Raw genomic sequence first — 23892 nt, forward strand, 5'->3', positions numbered from 1 at the left:
TAAGAGAATATGTTATCTACCTGCTTTTTATAACATTTTTGGCTATCAGAATCCAGAATATCAAACACATATAAACAAATGCTAATTTATGTATGTACAACTACTGAAAACAGGAATATACTTCTGCAAAAAAACATGAACAAATCAAACCCCTATGTCTTAAATTTCAAAAAATCTTGCATACATGCACTAATTTAAACAAATGGGAAAAATATTTAGGTGGTTGAACTAGCTGTTGTTGATCTGCTTTCCCAATTTGCAGTAACAGAATTTGGTGAAAGAATTTGGGAATCATCCTTTAACGATAAAGAATCATCACCAAGAAGATCCACCTTAACATTACCGTAATATTTACTTTGAATTCCCAATAGAACTTCGTAGACTTTCTTCATAGTCGGCCTGAACTCCCTCCCATTTTGCAAGCATTGAAATGCTAGCTCTGCCACTAGTGTTATCATGTTTCGTATATCAGAATCCGCTTCAAATCCAAGATTCGGATCCACGAGTTCTTGCAATGCGCCATTTTGAATCTTGTTCATAGCCATGTTCGATAAATTGATCTCATGTCGATGCCTGCTGATATCTACTGCAGGCATTGATGATATAAGCTCAATCAACACAACCCCGAAACTATAAACATCACTTTTATCCGTAAGCTGATAGCATTCGTGATACTCAGGGTCTACGTATCCAGGAGTGCCTTGTGGGGCTGTTGAAACATGTGTAGCATCTAGTGGGAACAAACGTGACAAGCCAAAATCAGCAACCTTAACAGAGAAACTGTTGTCCAGGAGAATGTTGGTTGTCTTGACATCTCGATGAATGACATCTGAAGCATGAAGATATGACAACGCACTTGCGGTTTCAGTGGCAATTTTTATTCTTGTTTTCCAAGTAAGTTTTCCTGGCTTTGCGCGATTACCATAGAGATGATCAGCAATTGTGCCGTTAGGGACATACTCGTATACAAGTAGAAGCTGTCGACAGTGTTGTGAGGTACATCCATAAAGTGGTACAAGGTTTTTATGGCGCAAACGTGTTAGAATTTCTATCTCATTCATAAACTGCTCAACTCTTTTAAAGTTGTTTTCGTATAATCGTTTTACTGCCACCACGCGGCCATCTTGAAGTTTACCTATATTCAAATGCATAAAACTTATTACCACATGATATATATTGTCCCCTAAACACTAAATTCATAATCAAATTGTTTATTTTTTTAGTTTCTATCAGCAAGATTTTATACAGACCTTTGTACACAGACCCGAAACCTCCATCACCAACTTCTCTGCTGGAATCAAAGTTGTTTGTGGCTTTCTCCAAGTCAGCATAGCTGAAAATTGGTACTCCCATGCAAGTACCTCCTTTCTCAGAATCCGATATTGAGCCTTGGAAAGAAGAAATGTTTCGAGATATCAAAGACGAACCATACTCCACTTTTTTTCTTCGCATATAGAAACAGAAAGCCAATGCTGTTAACGCAACCCCTAATGCTAATGCACCTAAAGCTGAAAAGAGAAGAAAAACAACATTAGTATTATAGAGACATGTGACAGATATATGCACTAATTTGTAATGAAAATCATCAAATATGGACAATGTAAATTACCTATACCAACCTTCACTCCAACTCGCATTTTGTGTTCTGCAAATAAATCAAACTTACAATTAGAACAAAGAACTATAAATGTCTTCTTGAGTATGTGCTATTATCCATCATTCTTAAAATAAATATATAAGACCGGATATTTCATGCATCACGCAGCTCTATTATTTGAATTACAGGTAAGTTTTCGTAAATTTTACTCTCCCTAGACCCTCCTTCCTAATGGGATATTATGGATATGTTTTCCTTGGTATCATACAGTATAAGTAATTGACATAGAAATATATGCATCTAACGAATATCAGGATACGCAAAGAATCAGTAAAATGGTTTGTAAATCGCTCAGAGAGGAGTAGCTAAACTTACTGCATTTTCCAGAATGGGCTTGACCATTGCAAATACAAATGAAATTATTATCTAGAGAACCACACCTTCCACCGCTTTTCTCACACTTGCTACAATCATCACCATTCCAATTCAACGCAAAACCTTTTCTCAAGATTTCTGTATAACTCATATTCACTATGCTCATGTCAATAGCAGTAATAGGTAAAGTAACCGTAGCCTCACATTTATCTACTGAATATTCTTTTTGTAGAAATTCAGTATGGAACACAGCAAAAGAGTGATATGTACGATTGCTTGCACACTCCAGAATAATTCTCGCAGATTTATCCTCAAACGAACAATTGTAAAAGAAATGAAGCTCCCCAAAATCTAGACCTTTCTCGAAAGGATTCCCAGAAATGCTAAAATTATGCAGAGGGGTTGGACATGAATTTTCATCATAGTCGAAAACTTGAGAATTAGCAAGCAAGATTGAATTATCCGCGTAACTTATATTCTTGACGATATAATCATCATCAGAAATTTTTAGTATTGGATTATTGTGGTGACAAGTAATATTGAATTGTGGAGAACCACAGTGAGGTTCTTGTTGCTGAGGAATCCAGAAGGGATACCGAATATTGGGTCCATCTCCACAGCTTAAAGGCAAGCAGGGACTGAATTTGGGAGTAACAGATTGAGATGTGATACTGATGACCAAGGTGGTGAAGATGAGAATGGTGAGACAAATCTTGCACCTAGAGAGCCTTATGTTATCCATTTGAGGTGAATGGGAAGATGAAAACAGAGGAAACAGGGGAGGAAAAGTATAATAATTATGTAAAACTTGCAACAATTGCAAGTAAGAATTGATGATCAAAGACTTCAAATGTTTTGAGTTGCAATGGTTTATTTGTTACCCTACATGCACCTAACAAATAAATATATAATGCACTGGAATGGGCTACAAACTAACAAGTTAAAACTGCATCTAAAGTCTAAAGGTTGCTGCCCCTGTATGTATGTGTGTACGTAGATGGAATTTATTTATAATGGAAGATTTGAAAACCGTGTCGTACATTTAAATTTAAGCAACAACAATAAATTATTATTGTCACAGGCCCTGCTCAGCTAATTCACTTACGTCTAGTTTTCTAATCCAGCTACTTTTGGAGAAAAATTGGATTTTAGTCGGTTCTAGCGTATTCAAAAAAATTATTTTTGTTCATGAGATTCATTAGCAATTTAATTGACAAATTATAAATGATTTCATTGTTACTAATGATAATAATAATCGAGGCAGATGAGATATTTAGGTGCACGTGCCTCCGTCAAGTTTTATAATAAAAAAAAAATATATAAGCAACTCACAACTTTCTCAATATTAAATAAAAAAGACACTTCATTTAATAAACTTCCTCTTTCAATTTTTATATATTCAACCTAGCCAAAACATATACACAAGACAGAGCTTTTTAAATATCGTTCTAACACTAGTTAATACTCTCTTAAATAATATATTTTGATTTCGGCATAACTCATCGTTAGCACTAGATTGTGTTTACGGAGACATACTAACTTAATCATTTCATAATTGACGAAATCTGTGCGTTTAGAAAAGGTAGATTAGGATGTGTATACGTCCAAGGAACAGAAAACGAGTATTGATGTGCGTAATGCCTAAGGCCTAAGCCAATGAAAACCATCCTAAAAAGCGACAGATAACCTTTGTCATGTTGATATCACACACATGTAAGAGTAAGAGTGTATGCAAATATAAGGTAGATGGAAAGATTGAGTGGGGAAGCAAGTTGTATGATTGAGTGGAGGAGGTAAGACTATAGACTTTGGTAGAGTCAGGGGAGAGGTTGGTCTGAGTTGAACCCAAAGTATGTAAATAACAAGAAATGAATAACAAAAGTTTTGCTTTCCCATACGTTGAAAGCTATAGCTCTCTCAGTGCATTATTACAACTTGATTGTAACGTACTCAGGCCTTGAGGAAAAAACAACAATTTTCACACACCGTTTGTCCTTTAACTGGCTGGCCAAGTATTTTTAAATAATACTACAACAGGGGTTGAGATTAAAAATATTAAATTATTATTTGTATAAGATTAAATTTCATAACATATGCAAAACACCTACTTATTTATAATTGAATATGATAAGAGTGTATAACAAATAAATATATATGTAGTTAAAGTAAGTTGAACTCATATGAAATTAAAAAGTTGAATAAAATTTTGTATAATCTCATGTTTATAGGTAATTAAATTTAAGTTTAGAGCAAAATTAATTAAGACGAGTACAAAACTTGTTACTTTGCTACAATAATGTTTCATCAAAATATATTTTCTTTATTAATATAGAGTATATATAGGGTTGTAAATAAATTGAATCTAGCCGAACATAGCTTTGTCCATAACACGTAGATCGAAACATTTTTTCTTAACAAATCAAGTCAGGCTTTTTTATTGAACAAAAATTGTGTTTCAGCTCGAGTTTGTTAACAAATTGAGCAGGACTCGATCTTTTATCACTCAATCTTTTATCAAACAAAAACAAGACGAATCTAACTCGGGACTCGATCTTTTATCACTCAATCTTTTATCAAACAAAAACAAGACGAATCTAACTCGGGCCTTTGGACAAAAACTTTTGCTTTTAAGAAAAAGTTTGAAACCTACTCAGACCATCTTGTTATCAGTTTCGACACAATCGAAACTCAAATTTTAATTTATTACCTTAAATAATTTAAGTGAATCGTGAATTAGATATTTGAGTATAATTTTCAAATTTTAACGAGGCGAGTTTGAGCCAAACTAATTTAATACGATCTTAAGTTGTGCATGTTAAATTTCAGCTCAGCTCGATTTCTTAACCAAACAAGCTCTTATTAACCCGAACTCGAAATGCACACGAAAAACTCAGTTTGTTTATGACTCTGAGTATAGATATCATTTTGTATATAAAGAAAAAAATTATGGTTTTTCTTTTGCGTATTGAATCAAGATACAGTACTGAACTATAATCAAGATACAGTACTGAACTAATAACAAAAACGATATCATTAATACTGATAAATATATTTAATTTTTTATCTCAATTTTATTCACAATATACTTTTTTGACATTTAGCAAAAAAAGGAATACCATTTTGATAAAGTTTGATTATTTATTTTTGTTTGATACCGATCATGGTTACTAGTAGAAGTTATGAGGCCTCTTATGGTGGCCCAACAGACCAAAGTGCATCTGCCTTTACAATTTTGTGAAAATGATCCATGTAGATCATATTTTTTAAAAATTATTTTTATATTTATTTATGTCATATATTTCGTGTCATGTATGCGATGAACAAACACTAAATCGACACTAAATTTTGATTGTCTACGTTTTTGTTCATGTGCTTTCGTGTCGTGAACCGAAAAACAAACACTAAATTTTTGTTCATTGTAAATCATGTCGTGTTCGAAATTACTAAATCTAATAATGACCCTTACGATGCAATTAAGAGCCTGCCTGATTTTATTTTAAGTTAAAATTATCTTAAATGCTAGGATTTTATCTTTCTCGTCCCAGATTATAGATTTGACCCTCAATTACCGCAAAAATTTATTAAAACAAATATTCATTTATAGGCTTATAAGCCATATTTATTTAAAAAAAAGAGTTGTAAAATATTTGTCTGGTGGATAAATTTTAGTGAAAATCGGATATTATTTATAAGGAGTCAAAAGCTCGGCCCGCCTTCAACCTACACCGCAAGCCTTAAATGAGCCCCTTTTTTCCTTGAAAATCCGGTCCGGAGCAAAACTCGAAAAATCCATATTCAGCCCTTACAAAACCTTGATTTAGCCCCAATAAATGCAGAGGCTTTTCAAAAAAGCCGGATAAAAATTCAACTTTTTAATATAATATTTAATTATATATATGATATTTTTAATAAACTACTAATATTTGAGAATGATTAAACACTTCGGTCTTCAAATACATAACTAGAGATTAAATAAAATAATAAAATAATATTATTTAAATATTAGTAGTTTATTAAAAATATTATATATATATATATTTAAATAATAAAACTACTAATATTTTTAATTTAGGTTATTCGTCGAGAAAAATTAAATGTGCAATATTAAAAGATATTTGTTTTCGAAATCTAAACTATTATCTATAATATAATTGAAGATATTATTTCGTGATATCTAAACTACTCTTAGGTCGAGTAACAAAGTATGTAAATAAAATAAATCTCATCTCATATAAAGGCCCAATTTGATCTGATCTGTCAGCATAATTTTAATTGAAGCACATCCCGAAATGTCCGATTTTATAAAAGCCCGATTCTATCGATTAAAAAAATTGGGTTTAAAAAATTGGGTTTTTTAAGATACGGATAAAATCCACCGAACATAACAAATTGTCTTCCATACCCCCCAAACAAATAAATCATTTTATGTTGGTTTTTACTGAATTGATCCGACCTAAGCGCAGATTCAACGTGGATGAGAGGCCTCACGTTTAGTCTAAAAATGCATTAGCTAGCTACTTTAGTGATGAACCTGGTACTAAAAGAAGATGAATATACCTGGTTTTGGACATGGACGATCATAAGCCCCATTTTGACAGAGACATGTAAATTCCTTGACACCAATTCCAGACCAACATACTCCACCCCAACTTTTACAAGCTTCGCAAGCTATGTCATTCATCTTATAATACACAACGAAGCTCGGACTTAATAATTCATGCACTTTCTTCGTTAGATTCTTCTTAAAATCTTCAAGAACCGTTTTGTCGACCTGAACTTTGATTCTGAATTCGCACGATTTTAATGCTTCAAAATGATACACTGGAAATGAGTCATTCCCGAAAAAAACAACATTTCTTGTGCCTAAATCACTGGTCGTGCAAGTCAAGTTATAACGACTACTTGAATTCTCTGGTGCTATTTTTGCGTCAGCAGAACAGTTATAGAACATATAAAGATCTTCAGTTTGAGCTCCATAATCAAATATAGTATTGTTTAACGTTGAATTGAATTTCTTTGATGGACAACTATCAACTTGTAAATCTTCCCGTCTCATGTTTATTCCATGACTAGTTTGATTGATGTCAATGACTTGGAACGGGTAATCTAAGCCTGTTTCTAGCACAGGATATTTATCGTCTGTGCAGCTAAGTTTTAAGCCAGGAAGTCCGCAGTAATTAGGCCGCTCTCCTCCCCAAAAAGGGTAGCCAATTTCCCTTATTCTTTCACCGCAACTGAAATTTTTAGAGCATTTCGAGTAGTAACTTCTGAATTCATGAGCATGATGAGAAGGAAGTATGAACAGAAGATGGAATGAAATGATTATGGAGTGTAAATGAAAAGATAAAGATTGGCGAGTAAACATTTGTAATGGCTCATGAATGAGAAAAATAAAAGAATTCATGAATTTCAAGGAGTATGTATGGTAGAGAGAAATTGTGAATTATTGAGATGAACAAGTGGAACAAATATTCAACGGAAGAAATAAATTCAATAAATTATTGAGGTGAACAAAAGCCATAGACCAATTCTTGGTCAGTGGATATAGTGAACTTGTTCATAATGTTCCTCTGTATGCATCCAGGATCAGGAAAAATGTATAAATTTAAGTAGAAGGTCCTGGTCAGGCTGCGTGCAAGTTAGTTCCCTAAGATTGACTATTTGACCATTAGATTAGTAGAATGAAGGTTTAGAGTTTAGACACTTAAGCCGTGGGTATTCACATTCAAGTAAGCAGCCTTTCTGCATCAACTCTTTCAAGCAGGAAGATCTATTTACATTTTACCCGAGGATGTCCTACTTTTAAGCGGAATATAATTGTTAATGCATGGTTTGATTGGTTCATCATTACATTTGCTGTAGAGGTTCCAGAGTAAGCTTGCATCCATCCAGTAAGCGAAAGCATGAACATTTCCAACAGCTTCCAGTTTTCACTGAGAACTGATTCCTAACAGCTTCCAGTCTTCCACACACACGCATATTATAGACAGAAAAAACTTATTAGAATTTAGTTGTACATTAGTATTTTGTAATTACTGACGCATGAGGATGTATTGCAGTGAGAGCAATTTCAATGGAGGGGGGTGTCAATGTCATTTGACAAGAGGGGTGACACCCTATTTTATGGATGTCAACTTCATTTGTGGTCCTAATGTGGTCCTAATGTTACATAAAATATAATTTCTTTAATATATTTCAATTAAACATTTGTTTTATTGAGTTAATGAAATTGACATCTTGGGGTGCCAACCAACCATTAGAGTGTTTTTTGAAAAAAGGGTGCTAAATATAATATGGAAGAGAGAAAATTTAAAACATAATATTTTTGCTTATGTGGCGAAATTTGCAGCCTTTAAGCCCAACCATTGAAGTTGCTCTAAAGAATTACCGATGCTTGAGATGTGATTGTCACCATAGTCAAACGGAGATTGTTAAAACATGTACACCCAGATTACAGATTCAACTTACCATTGGAGAATTAATGTAATAAAAACTTTGATCAATATTGTTGAATGTCATAAAGCTGTCAAGATTTTGTACTTTTAGTTGAATGCCAGGCATTTCATTCAGCGGGGTTTTGCACTATAATTTCGATTTTTGACGACTTTTTCTGGCTTTCACAGAAGTTTAAAATATCAACATTAATCTTCGTGATCTTAATAGTCCTCAACATCTTCCGTAACTTTGCAAATAACAATTCACAAAATCTCATGGTCTTTTAAGAACAGGTCACACTCTCTGCGAGAATTACCAAATTAGGAAGACCCTATGAAATAAATAAACCGATTATATTTAGTTTTGATTAGTTGAATTTACCTGGGAAACTATCTTGGGTCAATTTCTAAGAATCACGACGTAGTTAACAATAATCCAAGCTTAAACCCAAATTGTTTTTGTTCTACTCTATGGTTCGATTTGTCATCTCTGAACACCTCGAAAGCTGTATGAAGAACCAAATCTACGATTTGAGTCTTGCATTGCTGAAACCTTTGATTGTCAACTTTCAGGGGTTGATTATCCAACACACTCCATCAAACTAAAGGAGCAGGGTTTGAGTTGGAGGAGTATCACATCCTAGACTTCGAATCTCAGTGGAATCAATACATTACAGTATAGGACTACCAATCTATTATATAAAAGTAGTTCAGCTATGTTTCAAAGTTAAATCAATACGAGTCTTGTTCAGAAATACAAACCTAAAGCACGCTCACTCACATCCTCTGGCACATCATCACAGGCCATTCTTAGTGCTTGTGCGAACGACTTAGTATCTTTTACTCTTTTTTTCAGAAACTTAATATCGATTACTTAATTATTTCTAGGCTAGGTGCACTCAAATTTTAGAAAGTATTTTTATGTAATAGAAGCTCTACCTGTTTCAGCTATATCTCAAGTAATTCTTTATTCTCGGGTAAGGTTCCTTATGTTAGACTACACTTTACTAATCTGCAAAATTGTTTAGCTTAAAGTTTTAGAGGCAGCATGTTCCTGGTATACCTAGACTATACTGAATAGAGATGTCAATATTAACATAGTATTTTCTTACGATCCTATTTCTCAATGTATAAATATGTAGAAAAAGTTTTGAAGAACTAACCGCGTTTTGGACATGAAACTGGATAAGCTCCATCACGACAGAGGCACTGAAAACGTTTTGCATCAACATCAACAGATCCACAAAAGCCACTAGAATTGACACAAGCTGAGCAAGCTACTTCATCAATTATATAATCAAGTGTAAACCCCTGCTTCAACACTTCCACTAGCGACATTGATTCATTATTTCTGTACTCCTCAAACGCCTTCCGGAGAACTGGAGCTACTAGCTGAATCTTACATTGTTCAAAAACCTGTGACTGAGCTTCTGAAAATGACTCTGCTACATAATATCCTTTACTTGGAACCCCTTTTCTCAAGCAATTAAAATCATCCCAAATCAAGCTACCGGGCAAATTTACATCTAAACCATCCGGACAAGCATAATACACATAAATAAGTTCACTTTTCGGGTTGCTACCAAAGCGAGTTCTGTTCAAAAAAGTACTACCAAGCACAGGAGGACATATACTTGTATCATCTTCTAAAGCAGTACTTGTAATCCATATTTCATGATCAGATTCATTGATGTTAAGTACACGAAATGTGAAAGAATCAATAGTTATCGTCGAATAACCTTTTTCATTATCGCATGTCAGCTCGAAACCTTCAAGGCCACAATATGATGGTCTATTGTTACCCCAGAAAGGGTAGCTCATTTCAACAAAATCTTGGCCACACTCAAACTTTGTTTCAAGGCACTTGGAGTGTTGTTCAAAATCTTTAGCATGACCCTTTTGTAATGCAGAAAAAGTAATAAGTGGGATCATGAAAATAAAGATTTTTGATGAAAAAAATGGAAGATTCATTTCAAGAACTAAAAGAAGGAAGATGAATGCACTATTTTGCAAAGTATGTTGCAGCAGCTGATTAGAAAAACTTTAGAAAGTGAAGTTATGCACATAATATAGAGAAAAAGATAAGTTAGAGAGAAATAATACCAACTACTTACTTTACAATAATAATAAGGTTAGGTCATCGTTTTAACAACTAATTGGTAAGACAAGATAGAGGCAAAACAATGACCTAATAGACCAACACCATTGACTTCAAAGTTGGTAGCATAAAATTAATCTCAAGTTTGCTTCTTTTTTTAAGAAAATATAAGTTGCGTTGTTGAAATTATCAATAACAAAGGGCCGTAAGCAAACTGAGGTAAAGTTTATACAACTTGGGGGTATTATAATGACCATCAAAAGGTTAATACTAATTCTTTTTAGTTTCGATTTTTGATGGCCGCCTCGGCGTATGATGCTGAGCAACATCTATCACGTGTGATGTTTCATTGCATACATCATTGTTGTTGTGCATGTCTGATGCCAATATAAATTTATTTTAGGTGTTAGAAGTTGTGGGTTGTGCACATTTTGCAACCAACGGGCTTCAAATTTATTGCCTTAAGTTTTGCTTATAATCGAATCAGAACACACATAAAATATATTTGATCCCAGCATCAGCATGCACCCACTTGACTTCTTCATTCAAAATGTTTGGTACATGATATTTATATTCTTTATTTTCTCCTAGTATTTTACTAGGTGGTCTGATTAGAGTCTTAAGTCTTACCAAATTATCAACTATATATGACTTCTTTAAAGACTTAACTATATCATTCTGTGTAAAATAGATTAGAATCCTCGGACAATTCTTAAGAACTGGTCTTCCAGAATCTCAATTCAATTGTATTCACAAACCAAGGTAAGATAGAGAATACATAAATCTATATTTATAACAATGTATATAACCTTTAGTTGTCGCGATCATTTAAAGAACGGAGCTAAAGCTTTCAATGGGATCAGATTCTTCTAGCATGATGGCTGCCTGGAAGCACTCTGCAGCATCCGATAGTCGCCCATCATCCTTATGTACCAACGCCAATTGATACCAAGCCATCCGGTTAGTTGGCTCAAGCCTCAGAGCATCCGAGAGCAAGGTTCTTGCACAAGGCAACATATTTGTGCCCATCTTAGATAAAAGAGCGCCAAGAGAGATCTTGCAAGGTACATTATTTGGTTCGATCAAAAGAGCATTGACATAAGCAGCCAAAGCTTCAATAACTTCTCCACGTTTTTCACACATAACACCTGGATTCAGCACCACCGCAATTAGAAATATATCTTTTACCATATTCTTCAGTGTAGATACTGTCAAAAGTTACATCTATGATCTATCAGTCTATATTGATTTCCGTGTATTCAATATATGTTTGCTAAAGAAAACATTATCCCCCCGACCAAGATGTTTCATTCCTATGAAATTTTTTTAAAGTTGATAATTATAGAAAGAAAATATAGGAACATGACTTGCCTTCTGCATACAGGGTTTCTGCAGAATACTCAACAAGCTCTTTAGCTTTCCCTAAGCATACCTCTGCATCCTTCCACTGCAAAAGGCTGGAGTACAACTTCGCAAGACCATGCCAAACTTCATGCTCCTTAACTAATTCTTCATCCTGTCACAGATACAAGGGACAGATAAACTAAATACATAATCAAACAAGTAAAACAGAAACCGCCAATACAGATATGAATTTTTTAATTTAGAAACTTGTCGGGAAGATGCCTGAGAAATATTGCGGAGAGGCGCTTGAGATTTCTTTTGGGCTTGAACTAATGCAAGGAGATAGCTATAACTTTCAATGGAATCCTTATGTAGAGACTGTGAACTTTTAAGCTTTGCTTTCATCTGTAGAAGTGTTCCCTGATCCCACTTAGCTGTTTCATCTAAAGCCGCATCAGTGACCACTTGAGCTTCTGAAAATCTTTGCTGAGCTGACAATACCAATATAAGTAATCTCCAACCCTTTAATATTGATCCTCCAGTTGTGTCAACGTACTTCTTAGCATAATGCAAAGCTGCATTTAAATTCCGGTGCTCTGCATATTGAATGCCTAAATCAAAATTCAGGTCGGAGTTATTAGGGTCTAAAGAAACTGCCCTATCTAATGATTTCAAAGCTTCAGACTGCAGACGTGATCTCTCAATGTCTGACAAAGAAACTTTAGACTGTTTTGCCAAACAAAGACTTAACACACGAAGACTAACACCCTCTAGATACTTATTTAAACCTTGAGCATTGTCAATTGCTCTACGAGCATATCCCACACCCTCAGCAGCGAGAAGGCTGTCCTCACTGCAGATCATCGCTGCCAATAACAATGATACTATGTCATCTGGATTTTCATGTTTATGCAAAGATTTTCTTAACAGATTTATGGCATTTCCATTTTTCCCTGATCCACCAAAGCAAAGAGACATTAATTTCCAGCGATCAGTACGATGTAATAGTCCAGGCATGATCTCTTCAAGTTGTTTTGCTAAAACAGATGTCTGGCTGCATAGAGATAGAGCATATGTAAGGTGCTCAATAACTGAAGGATCCCAATGAGCCTTACCAAGTTGAAAACTTCTCATAACTATCATCAAAAGTAATATGGCTTCTTCAAAACTGTTTCGTGGCACATATGGACCATCAGTCATTGAATCTACAGTTGGTGGGGTAACCTCTACTCCACAGTATAATAAAAGTACTGCAAAATTTTTCTGGATCCTTGCACAGCAGGCACTTTCAAGATTCCACTGACTAAGTAAAGCACGTCGATAAGCTGTGATTGTTTCGGAAAAACAATCACAAAGCTTCCATAGCTCTGGCAGAAGCTCTGCAGCATGACTAACTGTCTCTTGCAACTTACTACCTACTGATACATCCAGTACTCCTTGAGTGAATATCTTATCTACAGAATCAAGCAAACTTTGACATTCTTTAGCAGATTCTGCAAAGAACGGAAAATTAAAATATGGTGAATTGTGAGATCCTATCAGAACATAAGGGTAATAAAAAAGTGACATACTAGTTTTTGAGCTCAGTGAACACGCATATGAGACATCTTCATACCTCTTGTTTTTCCTAGCTTTTGAAGACACTTGGCTTTTATATACATGCCTTCAAGCAGCAGAGTAGCCGGATGCTGTGATGGTCCAGATTCAATGCGAGATCGTCCCTTTTTAGATGGTTGTTGTTTCTCTGAAGGTTGTATTTTCTGGATAGCAGCTTGAAGATCAATTTCATCAATAAAACGAAGAGCACTTTCAATTTTTCCTCTTTGATATTCCAATCTTCCTAGAAGAATATCTGCTTCCTGCATATAAATATATACAATCATGAGAGGATCGGATACTATACATGCCAACAGGATTGTCAGAGTATGACAACAATCAGTTTGGACACTGAAACAGGCATTTTTGACTTGTATGAAGAAAAGTGATTGTGATTCTTAAATAAATCTGTTCAGATGTTTAACACACAAAAAAAAGACCGATAATCCCTAACATTGTAGGCTAATTGATAACCCTCTTCTCTTTGTAACAAGAGGGTTCAAACCTTTGTGAAGTCGCAGATTTAAATCTTTGTAGTTGACCTCTGCCAAAAAAACCCGATAAACAATATGTAGCAGGAGCATATTTCTGGTGTAACTGCATATTTCTAAATATTTTATAATCAAACGAAGTGAACGATCTATCATTAGCGATTTAACAACATTACAAAAATAATGAAAATCCAGATAACGATGAATGTGATCACATACCAACAGTCCAGAACAGCATACATGGTGATCAAATACCAAAAGTTCGGAACAGAGTACATGGTTTACTCAAACAAGCTCACATTCATCATACTATCTTCATACATCTCAATGCTTAACATAATTTTACCTCTTCATTTTTCAAGGGATCAGCTAATTAATCTACTAGTACGAAAGTAAGACATGAATCTTAGGCAAGCTTTAGTAAACAGCCAAACCTCAGAACTTATCGATAACTTTTCACACAAACTAGATTCTGCTTCTTGAGTTTTTCCCGCGTCAAGTTTTTCTTCAATGGTAGAGGCTTTTACACAAATCCCATTTGCAGAAAACTGCCAAACAGCAGGTTCACTGACAAGCTGCTGACTACCCTCCTCAGACATACTTATTAAATTATTTGGCTTTCTCTTTGCTTTCACAAAACCAACACAACTGGATATCCCCAAACAATCATATTTTCTGCATAACATTCAAATCTCATGATTATAGAAACAGAAGTTATTATCATAAATTCAAAATGAAAGATTATAAAGTTATGGCATAAACTAAAACATATGTAAACCACATTTAAATACAAATCAAGATGTTCACATGCACATATAAACACATATGTTGCATGCTAATATTCATCGTTTCATCTAGGCATATATTTAAATATAAGATATCAGATATGGTCAGTCTTACACATGAGATTTACAAAAAAAAAACATATTCATAGAAATTGAAGGTAAATAACACATGCACACAAAAGTGGTCATCCAGAAATATGCATACTTCAGTCAAGAATTTGATCAACAGGAAACAAATGAGGCAGTAACTACCTCATTAGCAGCTCAAATCTTTAAACTTTTATATGGACATGATTTTATGTACACATGCAAAGGGATAACAATAGATCATAATAGTTCTGGACCCAACGAAATTGCACACACTCTAATCTCGCTGTTGACCCCTGAATTCGACCGCACAGAATGCAACAAATTTTTTAGAATATAGAATTTCATATTAAAAAGGAATTAGACTGACCGACCATAAAGCCCGGTTTATGCAACTATGTACCCAAAGTCTACCTTTTAATCCAATCCACTGGCCTTTTAGCCTTTTAGGGACCATATAAGTATAACAACTCCATTTGTTAATCTATATTAAACTCAATGAAATAAAAAGAGTAAAATGCAAGATCTGTGCCTGAACTTTACAAATTGTATATTTTGTGTACCTCTAATTTGAAAATAGCAAAATCTGTACCTAAAATTATCAGAATGATGTAATTTGTGTACAATCGTTACTTTTTTTTAACACCGTTAGTGAAAACTTATTTTTGATTGCAATATATGTACACAAGGATTTGAAATGATACAAATTGTGTACTTGAATTTTGAGAATAACAAAATGTGTTCCCAAAGAAACTCGTGTAAAATGTGTCGTGTTGTGTCGTATTTTTGTGCAAAATTGAATATTTGTATAAACTAAATTAAATAAACAAAAATATAATATAATATTTTTAGATTAATATTATTTATATATATTACATTTATATAAAACAACATAATATCAAGTATTATTTTAAAAATATCAAGTATAAATTTAAAAATAAATATGCACATATTTTTAATAAATATTCTTATATTTAGGAGAGCATTGGCATGTTTAGCAAAAAAAATTGAAAACTGCAATTGCAACTAAATTATTGGTTCAATTTCAATTTGAAAGAACTCGATTCAGTTTTTACTGAATCGATTTTTATTTTAAAATTGAAAAAAATAAAAATAATTAAAATATACAAGTTAAGTAAATTAAATTTAATAAAAAAAATTATTCTAAAAATTACTGGGTATAATAAAATCAATACACTACTGCAATTTATACAAGTTCCCGAAGTAGATGAATTTTTTTTAAAAAAATATGACTTAAAAATGAGTTCGGTGATCATAGCTTATTTTATTACAGTTGTAGGCTACTTCTTTTAAAAAATTTCGAAAAGTATCGTTCTAAAATTTATTTAAGTTATAAATTATATTTTTTTATATTAATAGTTAGGTCGGTTCGGTTTTGACTGGTTTTGACGGTTTCGGACGGGTTTTGATTTTAATTTGATTTTTTCCTCACCCATACATATATTCATTACAAATATTAATATTTAATTAAAAAATTATATATATAGTAAGGCGTGTACTTATGCAGTTTCGTGTTCATCTACTTTCGTGTTGTGTAATCAAAATATAAATACAAATACTAATTTTTTGGGTTTTTCCGTGTCACGAATTTCGTGTTGTGTAATAAATTGCGGATATAATTTTATATATAATAGACACAAGAGGAATTTTATCCGAATTTTAATAGTCATGGTACTTAATAATAAAGTTTGTTGTATATTAAAACAAATAGATGAAAAAATATATAATTTGATATGACTTTTTTGTCCAGTTTCTAAATAATTTTAGTTTTACGATACCTTTTAAATTATCGTTGAATTAAATATTATTCAAGATATAATGGAAATAAAATAATACTAAACCCATTAAATTTGTTTTTATTTTGTATTTCAATTTTAAATTGATTATTTTTTTATATCATTTCAAATTAATAAACAATTTTAAAAGAATGCATTTCGAAATTACAAATTTTTCACTTCTACTTCAAGATACACAATATGCACCATTTCGAATCTTTAAATACACATTTTGCATTTTTAAAATGGACTCTGCTAACAGTGTTAAATGAAGTTAACGGTTGTACACACGTCTTTTATTAACTTGAGGTACACAATTTGCTATTTCCAAATTACAGGTACACAAGTTACACAATTTGATAACTTCAAGTACACATCTTTCATTTTACTCAAATAAAAATACCAAAAAACAGTAGTGAAATTATTATTTTATTCTTATATATTAAAATGAAATACCAATTTTATTCTTGTATATATTAAATATTTATAGAAATATAATTTAACGCATTTTGATGTTACGCATTAAGGGTTGATCTGTATTTGAAAAATGGATATTAAAATCTGATACATCACGCGCATCAACCTATTCTTCTAAAAAAATAGATGTAGCCGGGAGAGTCATTCATTTTAGAAATATGATATTTCGGTAATTAACTCTTACAAATTTATTCATGTACAAACTGATATTAATATTTTTTAGGCACAAATTTTATGTTATTTAGTATTTTAAATCTTTTTATTGTCCGAAAGTATTTTAAATCTTAATTCTTTTACTAGGTCAATTTTGGTTTCCTCCATATAATACTTAGATTGTATTCAATTAGGATTTATAGGATTTTTTTTATTTAAAAAATTATAGGACATTCAATTTGAACTATAAAAAATTCTTTAAATCTGATGGTATTCGATATTCTCTTTTAAAATCTGGGGTATCCAATTTAGATTTTTAAAAGTTCACTAAAATATGATAATATTCAATTTGAATATTAAAAATTCCATTAAAATCTAGTGGTATTCAAAAGTTCATGAATTTTTTTATATTTTATAAAATTATATATTTTCATGAATTTGCTATTGTATTTTATATTTTCAGAAATATTAGCAAAATCCAAGAGATTTTAACGAAAATTAATAAATTATTATAAATCATCTAAAATCTAAATTGAATACACCCTTAATTTCAGATTTTTTTTAACAAAAATAATCATTTTAACCGTTCCGGTACTCATTCAACAATTGCATGTGTCCTCTTAGGGCATTTCTAATAGAAGTTGCTAACAAAGTTGTCAAACCATGACAAATTATTAAATATATTATTTTTTAATTTTCTCTCACATCCATGTTATTCTTGGCAACATTTATTAAAATTTTGCTCCAATAGTTAAGCAACTTTAAAGGTTGCTCATGTGATCCATCTATATTAATATTATATTTAGTTCAATATAAAAGTGGATTGAGTAATATACATTTTAGATGTTTTTTATGACTTTTTGCTAATTTAGAAAGTTGTTAATAAGTAACCTTCCAATTCCAATAGGTAGACAACTGGCACATAAACTTGACAAACTCCTTTACAATTTCTATTGGAGATGCCCTTATGCTTTGTCACATGAAAGAAAAAGAAGAATAATAAAAAACCGACAACTATGAAATCACATATCACGTGGGCAGAGTACCTGGAACAAGGTTACGCAATTGAAGAATGCTTATTAGATTTAAATATGCATCAAGAAGTGTTTAAATAACGTAATACCCTAACCCCGCTTGCGTATTCACTAAATTTATATATATATAATAGATTACTATGAATGCGTATTATATATTTCAGTATTACACGGTTTATATACATATTCCGTAAGTTAAAATTGATCACATTTTTTAAACGGCCTATTTGTAGTAGTATATTAATTAATCTGATCAAAATTATAAATAATCTAGAAAATTTTGATCGTCTTGCATGGTAGATATCTTCATATACATGGTAGTATATAAATCTGAAAATGAAAGATATCTGAAAAAAAAGTTAAGTTATTGAAATCAATTAATGCTAACAATCCCTAAATTTAATAAAACATTAGTATAAATAAACCGAAACATGCCACATTCTTGAAACTTCTAGTCATTGAAATTGTTTTACTTAGAAAGACAAGATGAGTTCCAGGTTATTAATCTTTCTGGTAGCCGTCATGATTGTTGTTGTCTGTGTGTCTGGTTTTTCTACTTGTAATCATAAATGTAAGTAGTATAATTTTTCTGATATCTTATTTTCCTATATTTTTATGTCTAAAGCACATGCACATACAACAATCTAAAATAATATATGTAGTATTTCAATGAGTATTTTGATGTATGTTGTTATCTACTAATAATCTTATATATATATTTTTGTTTTGGTTCTTTGACAGATTATTCAACCAGTTACGAGGAGCAGAAGATTCAGGCATGCTCTTGTCCGATGCCTATAATATGCAGACAATGTGCTGCTTTGTGTTTGATGAATTATCGTGATCAGTTTTTAGATTTTCATTGTGCGAACGCGTTGTCATGTTCTTGCATATTCAAATGTTAAAAGTTTTGCTTCATTTGGATGTATAATTTATTACAAGAGATTCAGTTGGTTATCTTGCATGGTAGTTGATCTTGTCGGTCATGAACTCTGAGGCATGTTTTATAAAGATCTAATTACTAGTACCTTTTGTTGCAACAAATACTTAAGATGTAAAATATTGTTGGCCTTTCAATGTAGTAGTGTTTACAGTGCTTGGTTTTTCGATTAGGCATCTTCTTCCTTCCTCAATCTTAAGCTTTTCAGAGTTGCAACCTGCGGTGTATCCTGTTCTTAGTTGAAGTTTGAATTAGGTGTTGCACTGTAGTTAATTCTGCAGGAAGATGAAATATATAGTAAACTAGGGAGATGATTTAAAAAAAAAGTAAACTGACGAGATGGTTTGTTAAGACTGTTTTGCTTCTTTTTCATGGCCTTAATTCTGCAGGAAGATGAAATAGTAAACTAGGGAGATGATTACAGAAAAAGGTAAAACTAAAGAGATGGTTTGTTAAGGTTGTAGTTAGATATGTAGTTGATTTATTTTTTATCAGTTGAGTCATAGTCATAGTGGTGTTTGTTCAAAGATTGCCTTAATTGGACATGACCTTCATCCGTGTTCAAGTTGAATGTGGTTTTACGACGACTGTCTTTTGGTTTTGGGTACAGATTTTACGTCTGAGTTAGACTAATACTACGTGTTACTACAAAAGTAGATATGTATAACAATGTATTTCTCATGGTCTGTCATTATATTTAACGACAGATTTTACATCCAACGCGTTCTTACCAGTTACACTAACAATACATCTATGTAGGTCAATAGATTAGCCTGCAGGAAGGCCTGTCTTATTCTTACTATATATTATCCAAATTCCATTGGAATTATAGAGTTCTAACACTTGGGGAAAGGAACATGACATCCTTTCGAGACCTTCTTGGCATTCGGACTCTTGAGATATTTCTCGAAACTGGGATTCCTGATATACTGACAAAGGCATGGTTTTTGCTGATTTAGTCTAGTGCAACATATCGCTGACGGCTGAAATGGTCCCACAAGAGCCTGTAAGCAAGGCGAGAGCGTGGAGGGATCGCACTTTCCGGCTAGTACTGCTGACCCTGCTGTCAGTAGAAGCACAAACACTACAAATATTGCAGGGTATGCAACCCTCATTTTCTTTTGAAACTTCTCAACTAACAACTTCTGTGAGTTATAGAGTGATAACTGTATATATCTGGCTTGTTAGTGATCATCCAATTTATAGAAGAGATTCGCAATCTGTGGAATCCGAAGTTAGGTTTATGTTATCAGTTAGGTATATAAATTTGAAGTTTACGTACAAGTTTTATATCATGAGTTAGGAGAGGAGTATAAAATTCTTCCACCAATTATCAAACTCGTGAGCTTTTTAATCTTAGAATATCCAGTAAAAAGAAAAGGATAGGGAATTGTAACAATCTCAACAACAATTTTAGCAAAAACTAGGGGATACTTTTTAAAGTCTTGACCCAGGCCCTTGTCTTCGATTCAGAAACTCACTCTCTTATCTTAAATACCTATCATAAAAGCTTCTCAATACACATCTGAAACATGGCATTTTAGGATTAAAAGAAATTGGATTCGTTAAGAACTTAGCTACATGATTTGTGATCAATGGTTTCGATTTATACAGACTTGTAGGTGTAATAGGTTAATTATGTTCATGTCATATGTTTATCTCCACGTATATAATGTCAGTTGAAGAAAAATTTCATATGCTTCATTTCTCTTTAGAACACTGCCATTTTGTAAGAGTGATATGAAGAACAAGGGGATTAATTCCAAGGTAAAGTATATCAAAAGTTGAGGAAGATATACAAGAAGTTTGACCCGAAAGTTGATGAAAATTGTCCAAGGAGACCAATGAATCAATATCTAATTGCTTTGAAATATTGTATATAAATTACAGTAATGTACAAATGTTAAATGGATACTGTGACTTTAGAGTTGAGAACTGTTTTCCTCTGCTGATGAGTATGATTACCAAAATTTCAAAACTTGTACTCAGTAAAGGTCACATCGCTCCTGCATAAGTAAGGTCCAACAAATGTCCTGTTGTTGGTAAAGAGGGTTTAAACTCGATGCATTCGGGTAGCATGCAGACTCCTCATTGTGGCGCCAAACCACAAGAATAAATTTGGCGTAGTATAGAAAGCATGATAATATTGGGATTACTACAAATCACACTTTCTTGTATAACTAATTCGTAGTATTGCTAAATAGATTTTTCACACCAAATCAAAAAAGAATGACAAGAAAAGTGGAATGCATTTAGAGATCCAATATGTAAAATCTATGGTGATTTTGTTGACCCACTGGAAAATGGTATTTTGGCTGCCGTATAATCTTAGTGGGAATAGAAGAGAAGAGCAATAAGAATAAAGTAACATATGCTAGAGACCTAGTTTAAGATGGAGGGGTCGCTCAATACTGATTGACCCCTTATGATTCACTACAAAAAAAGATTTAAATATGACCTTTGGGGACATTATAAAAGGGAGCCGTGGCAACAGAAGTAGGACAATGATTTCAAGAGAAGATGGTGTTGGTGGCGTTTTTGTAATGTTTTGGGCAGTTGTCATAGTGTCTTCACTAGTTTCGGCCATTATTTTTTCGTGTGCTCAAGGTGCATCCAAGGATAAATCTAGTGCAGATGATTCAAATGTCTGCAGTGGCACCATGTGTGGGGCGGAATGTGGTGCAGGCTGTGGTGGATGATTTTAACAGAATTTGCCTCTTGTACTACTAATCTTTCATCTATATTCTGAGATGTGCTTAATATATACCTCATCTTGTTTTTTGCTACGACTTCTGTGAAGCTCATCTCATCATATTTACCGATGACTTAATTGTACAACATATGTACAAGTTCTGTTATTATTTCCTCTCTTTTTTGAATTTAGCAATAATAGGGATGGTATAGCAAATAAATTTTAAGTACTCAAATATTAAGAAAACAAAGGTAATCCAAGAAAAATTAGAATTTCACTAGGATTCGCATAGTTTGTGAAAAGTACATGTCCACTTCAACTACATGTTCAATTCAAATGATTACCAACAGTTAAAGGGTGAGTTTATAAGACGCTCAACTTTAGTTAAAAGACTTGTCTTTGTAGGTGAAGAGGCCACAAGCTTGAAACATTTCTGGATAAAAGTAAGTGGTCTTGTAAGTTTTAAATCCTTAATTAGTAGTTTTACCATTAGTAATATCTCTAACTATAGACAACCTAATTAGGCTAAAAATATGGTGTAGTTTGGATTTCCAAAAGAGATATGTGACGTGAAATCTGCGGATTCGAGATAGTACATTGTACGGGGATTGGATCCATATCGATAGAAGGAAGGAATTGCGGATGCTTTGGCGTCCATAGATAAGAAAACAAGTCTCCGGACTATCATTCCACTATCTAGCTCAATATTCGTACTCCTCTTTATAGCCTATAATAATATAGGCCCAATAACAAAGGCTCAGGGTCCAAGTACAAGAGCTCAGGAAGTACTCAGCTTTAACCTTGAAGGGCCCAGGACACGTGGCAACATCACCACCGTCCAGGTACCCGGAATCCAGAACGTTCCTACGGTCCGGATCTGGTAGTATTCTGACGCATCTCTGGCGTCCAGATACCCTACAGTCCAAAAGGCAAACCTACTATCCAGATTAAAAGGTACAAACCCCTAAACCCTAGTAGGATGCCTATAAAAGGTAGAATATAAGGAAGGTTACAGGTTACAATCTCACATACTCTCTCTCTCACCTATACTTACATACACACACGTATGCACCATAAATATACTCGCATAATTTCCGTTTTGCCCCTCTTCTCCTTAAAACTCTTTCTCATTCTCACGCCGGAGGTGCCGCGGGGACGCCACCCCCTCCGGTTCTGTTTTGTAGGTTCCCACCCTACAGCTGCACCGCACGCCGCCGCCACTTCCATCCAAAAGGAGTTTGAATCCGGGCTTAGCAAGGAGAAGGATCCGGTGTGATTTGGGATTATCATTGGCGCCAAAAGGAGGGGTCGAACCTCCGTCCAGTGGTGTTCATATCCGCAACCTCCACCCTACCCAGTAACTTTGAATACCATCCCTCAGTAAGAACGTCACTCCTAATCTCTTAGATATGTTTTTTACAAATTATATTACTGTGAGTTTGTGGTACTGTTGAATATCCATGACTACAAGAAAGAGTAAAGCGGCCGTTTCGACTTCTTTCCTTCCACCTCCCCCCTAACCCAGGGATGGAGATATGGAAGATCTAGATGAAGGGCCCCCCATAACCTAGACTACATCTCAAAATCTCCAACCAGGAGACCAGAGAATAGTCATCGAGAAGGCTGCCCATAAGCACACCGGGACTTCCGCCAACCCATGGGGAACCATGACCCCGGAGCAGATACAAGCGGCGATGGACCTGTGAAAGGAAAAACATGATGCCGAACCCGAGACCCGCCCAGGGGATCAGCGAGAATTTTCCGGAGAACGGTCCGGAGAATCACGGGGATCCGTCTTTGACCGGATTGCAAAGAATTTAAAGAAACCACTAGAGGATGCCCACGATGAAATAAAGAGAGCTGCCCTCCGTGAGAGAATCCGGAAAGAAGAAGAGGATAAAGCCTAGGAAGCTATCGAAAAGCGAGTCCGGGAAGAAGAAGCAAAGTTAAAAAGAAAGACACACCGGATTAATGTTTCTTCCGACTCGGAGCC

General features: G+C 33.7%; 2 protein-coding genes across 4 annotated transcripts; both read right to left on the reverse strand.

Annotated features, from left to right (window-relative positions):
* Window positions 1–10458, reverse strand: LOC141713163 (LEAF RUST 10 DISEASE-RESISTANCE LOCUS RECEPTOR-LIKE PROTEIN KINASE-like 1.2). 3 transcript variants are annotated; one of them, XM_074516451.1, is made up of 4 exons: window positions 9570–10458; window positions 1610–1645; window positions 1251–1508; window positions 1–1135 (listed from the first exon to the last, which is right to left on the reverse strand). In XM_074516451.1, the coding sequence occupies exons 1-4, from the start codon at window positions 10375–10377 to the stop codon at window positions 216–218; spliced, it is 2022 nt and encodes a 673-aa protein (XP_074372552.1). In that variant the 5' UTR covers window positions 10378–10458; the 3' UTR covers window positions 1–215. The 3 variants fall into 3 exon arrangements, with proteins under 3 accessions (XP_074372552.1, XP_074372551.1, XP_074372553.1); XM_074516450.1 differs by lacking the exon at window positions 9570–10458 and adding an exon at window positions 6530–7854; XM_074516452.1 differs by lacking the exon at window positions 9570–10458 and adding an exon at window positions 1973–3061.
* Window positions 10459–11186: 728 nt separating this feature from the next.
* On the reverse strand, window positions 11187–15108 carry LOC141710992 (protein NPG1-like). The gene is made up of 6 exons (XM_074513457.1): window positions 14973–15108; window positions 14370–14610; window positions 13464–13707; window positions 12131–13341; window positions 11876–12020; window positions 11187–11652 (listed from the first exon to the last, which is right to left on the reverse strand). The coding sequence occupies exons 1-6, from the start codon at window positions 14975–14977 to the stop codon at window positions 11333–11335; spliced, it is 2166 nt and encodes a 721-aa protein (XP_074369558.1). The 5' UTR covers window positions 14978–15108; the 3' UTR covers window positions 11187–11332.
* Between the last annotated feature and the right edge of the window lie 8784 nt (window positions 15109–23892).

Source organism: Apium graveolens, chromosome 3 (assembly GCF_009905375.1).
Source record: "Apium graveolens cultivar Ventura chromosome 3, ASM990537v1, whole genome shotgun sequence".
Classification (NCBI taxonomy): Eukaryota; Viridiplantae; Streptophyta; class Magnoliopsida; order Apiales; family Apiaceae; genus Apium; species Apium graveolens.

Coding starts and splice junctions, on each gene's coding strand:
- LOC141713163 (XM_074516450.1), bottom strand. CDS start 7,376: ATGAATTCTTTTATTTTTCTCATTCATGAGCCATTACAAATGTTTACT. Junction 1,646..6,529: donor TCGTCCATGTCCAAAACCAG/GTATATTCATCT, acceptor ATTTATTTGCAG/AACACAAAATGCGAGTTGGA. Junction 1,509..1,609: donor TGGAGTGAAGGTTGGTATAG/GTAATTTACATT, acceptor TTCTCTTTTCAG/CTTTAGGTGCATTAGCATTA.
- LOC141710992 (XM_074513457.1), bottom strand. Junction 13,708..14,369: donor AGTTATCGATAAGTTCTGAG/GTTTGGCTGTTT, acceptor ATTTATATGCAG/GAAGCAGATATTCTTCTAGG. Junction 11,653..11,875: donor AGAAACCCTGTATGCAGAAG/GCAAGTCATGTT, acceptor TGCTGAATCCAG/GTGTTATGTGTGAAAAACGT.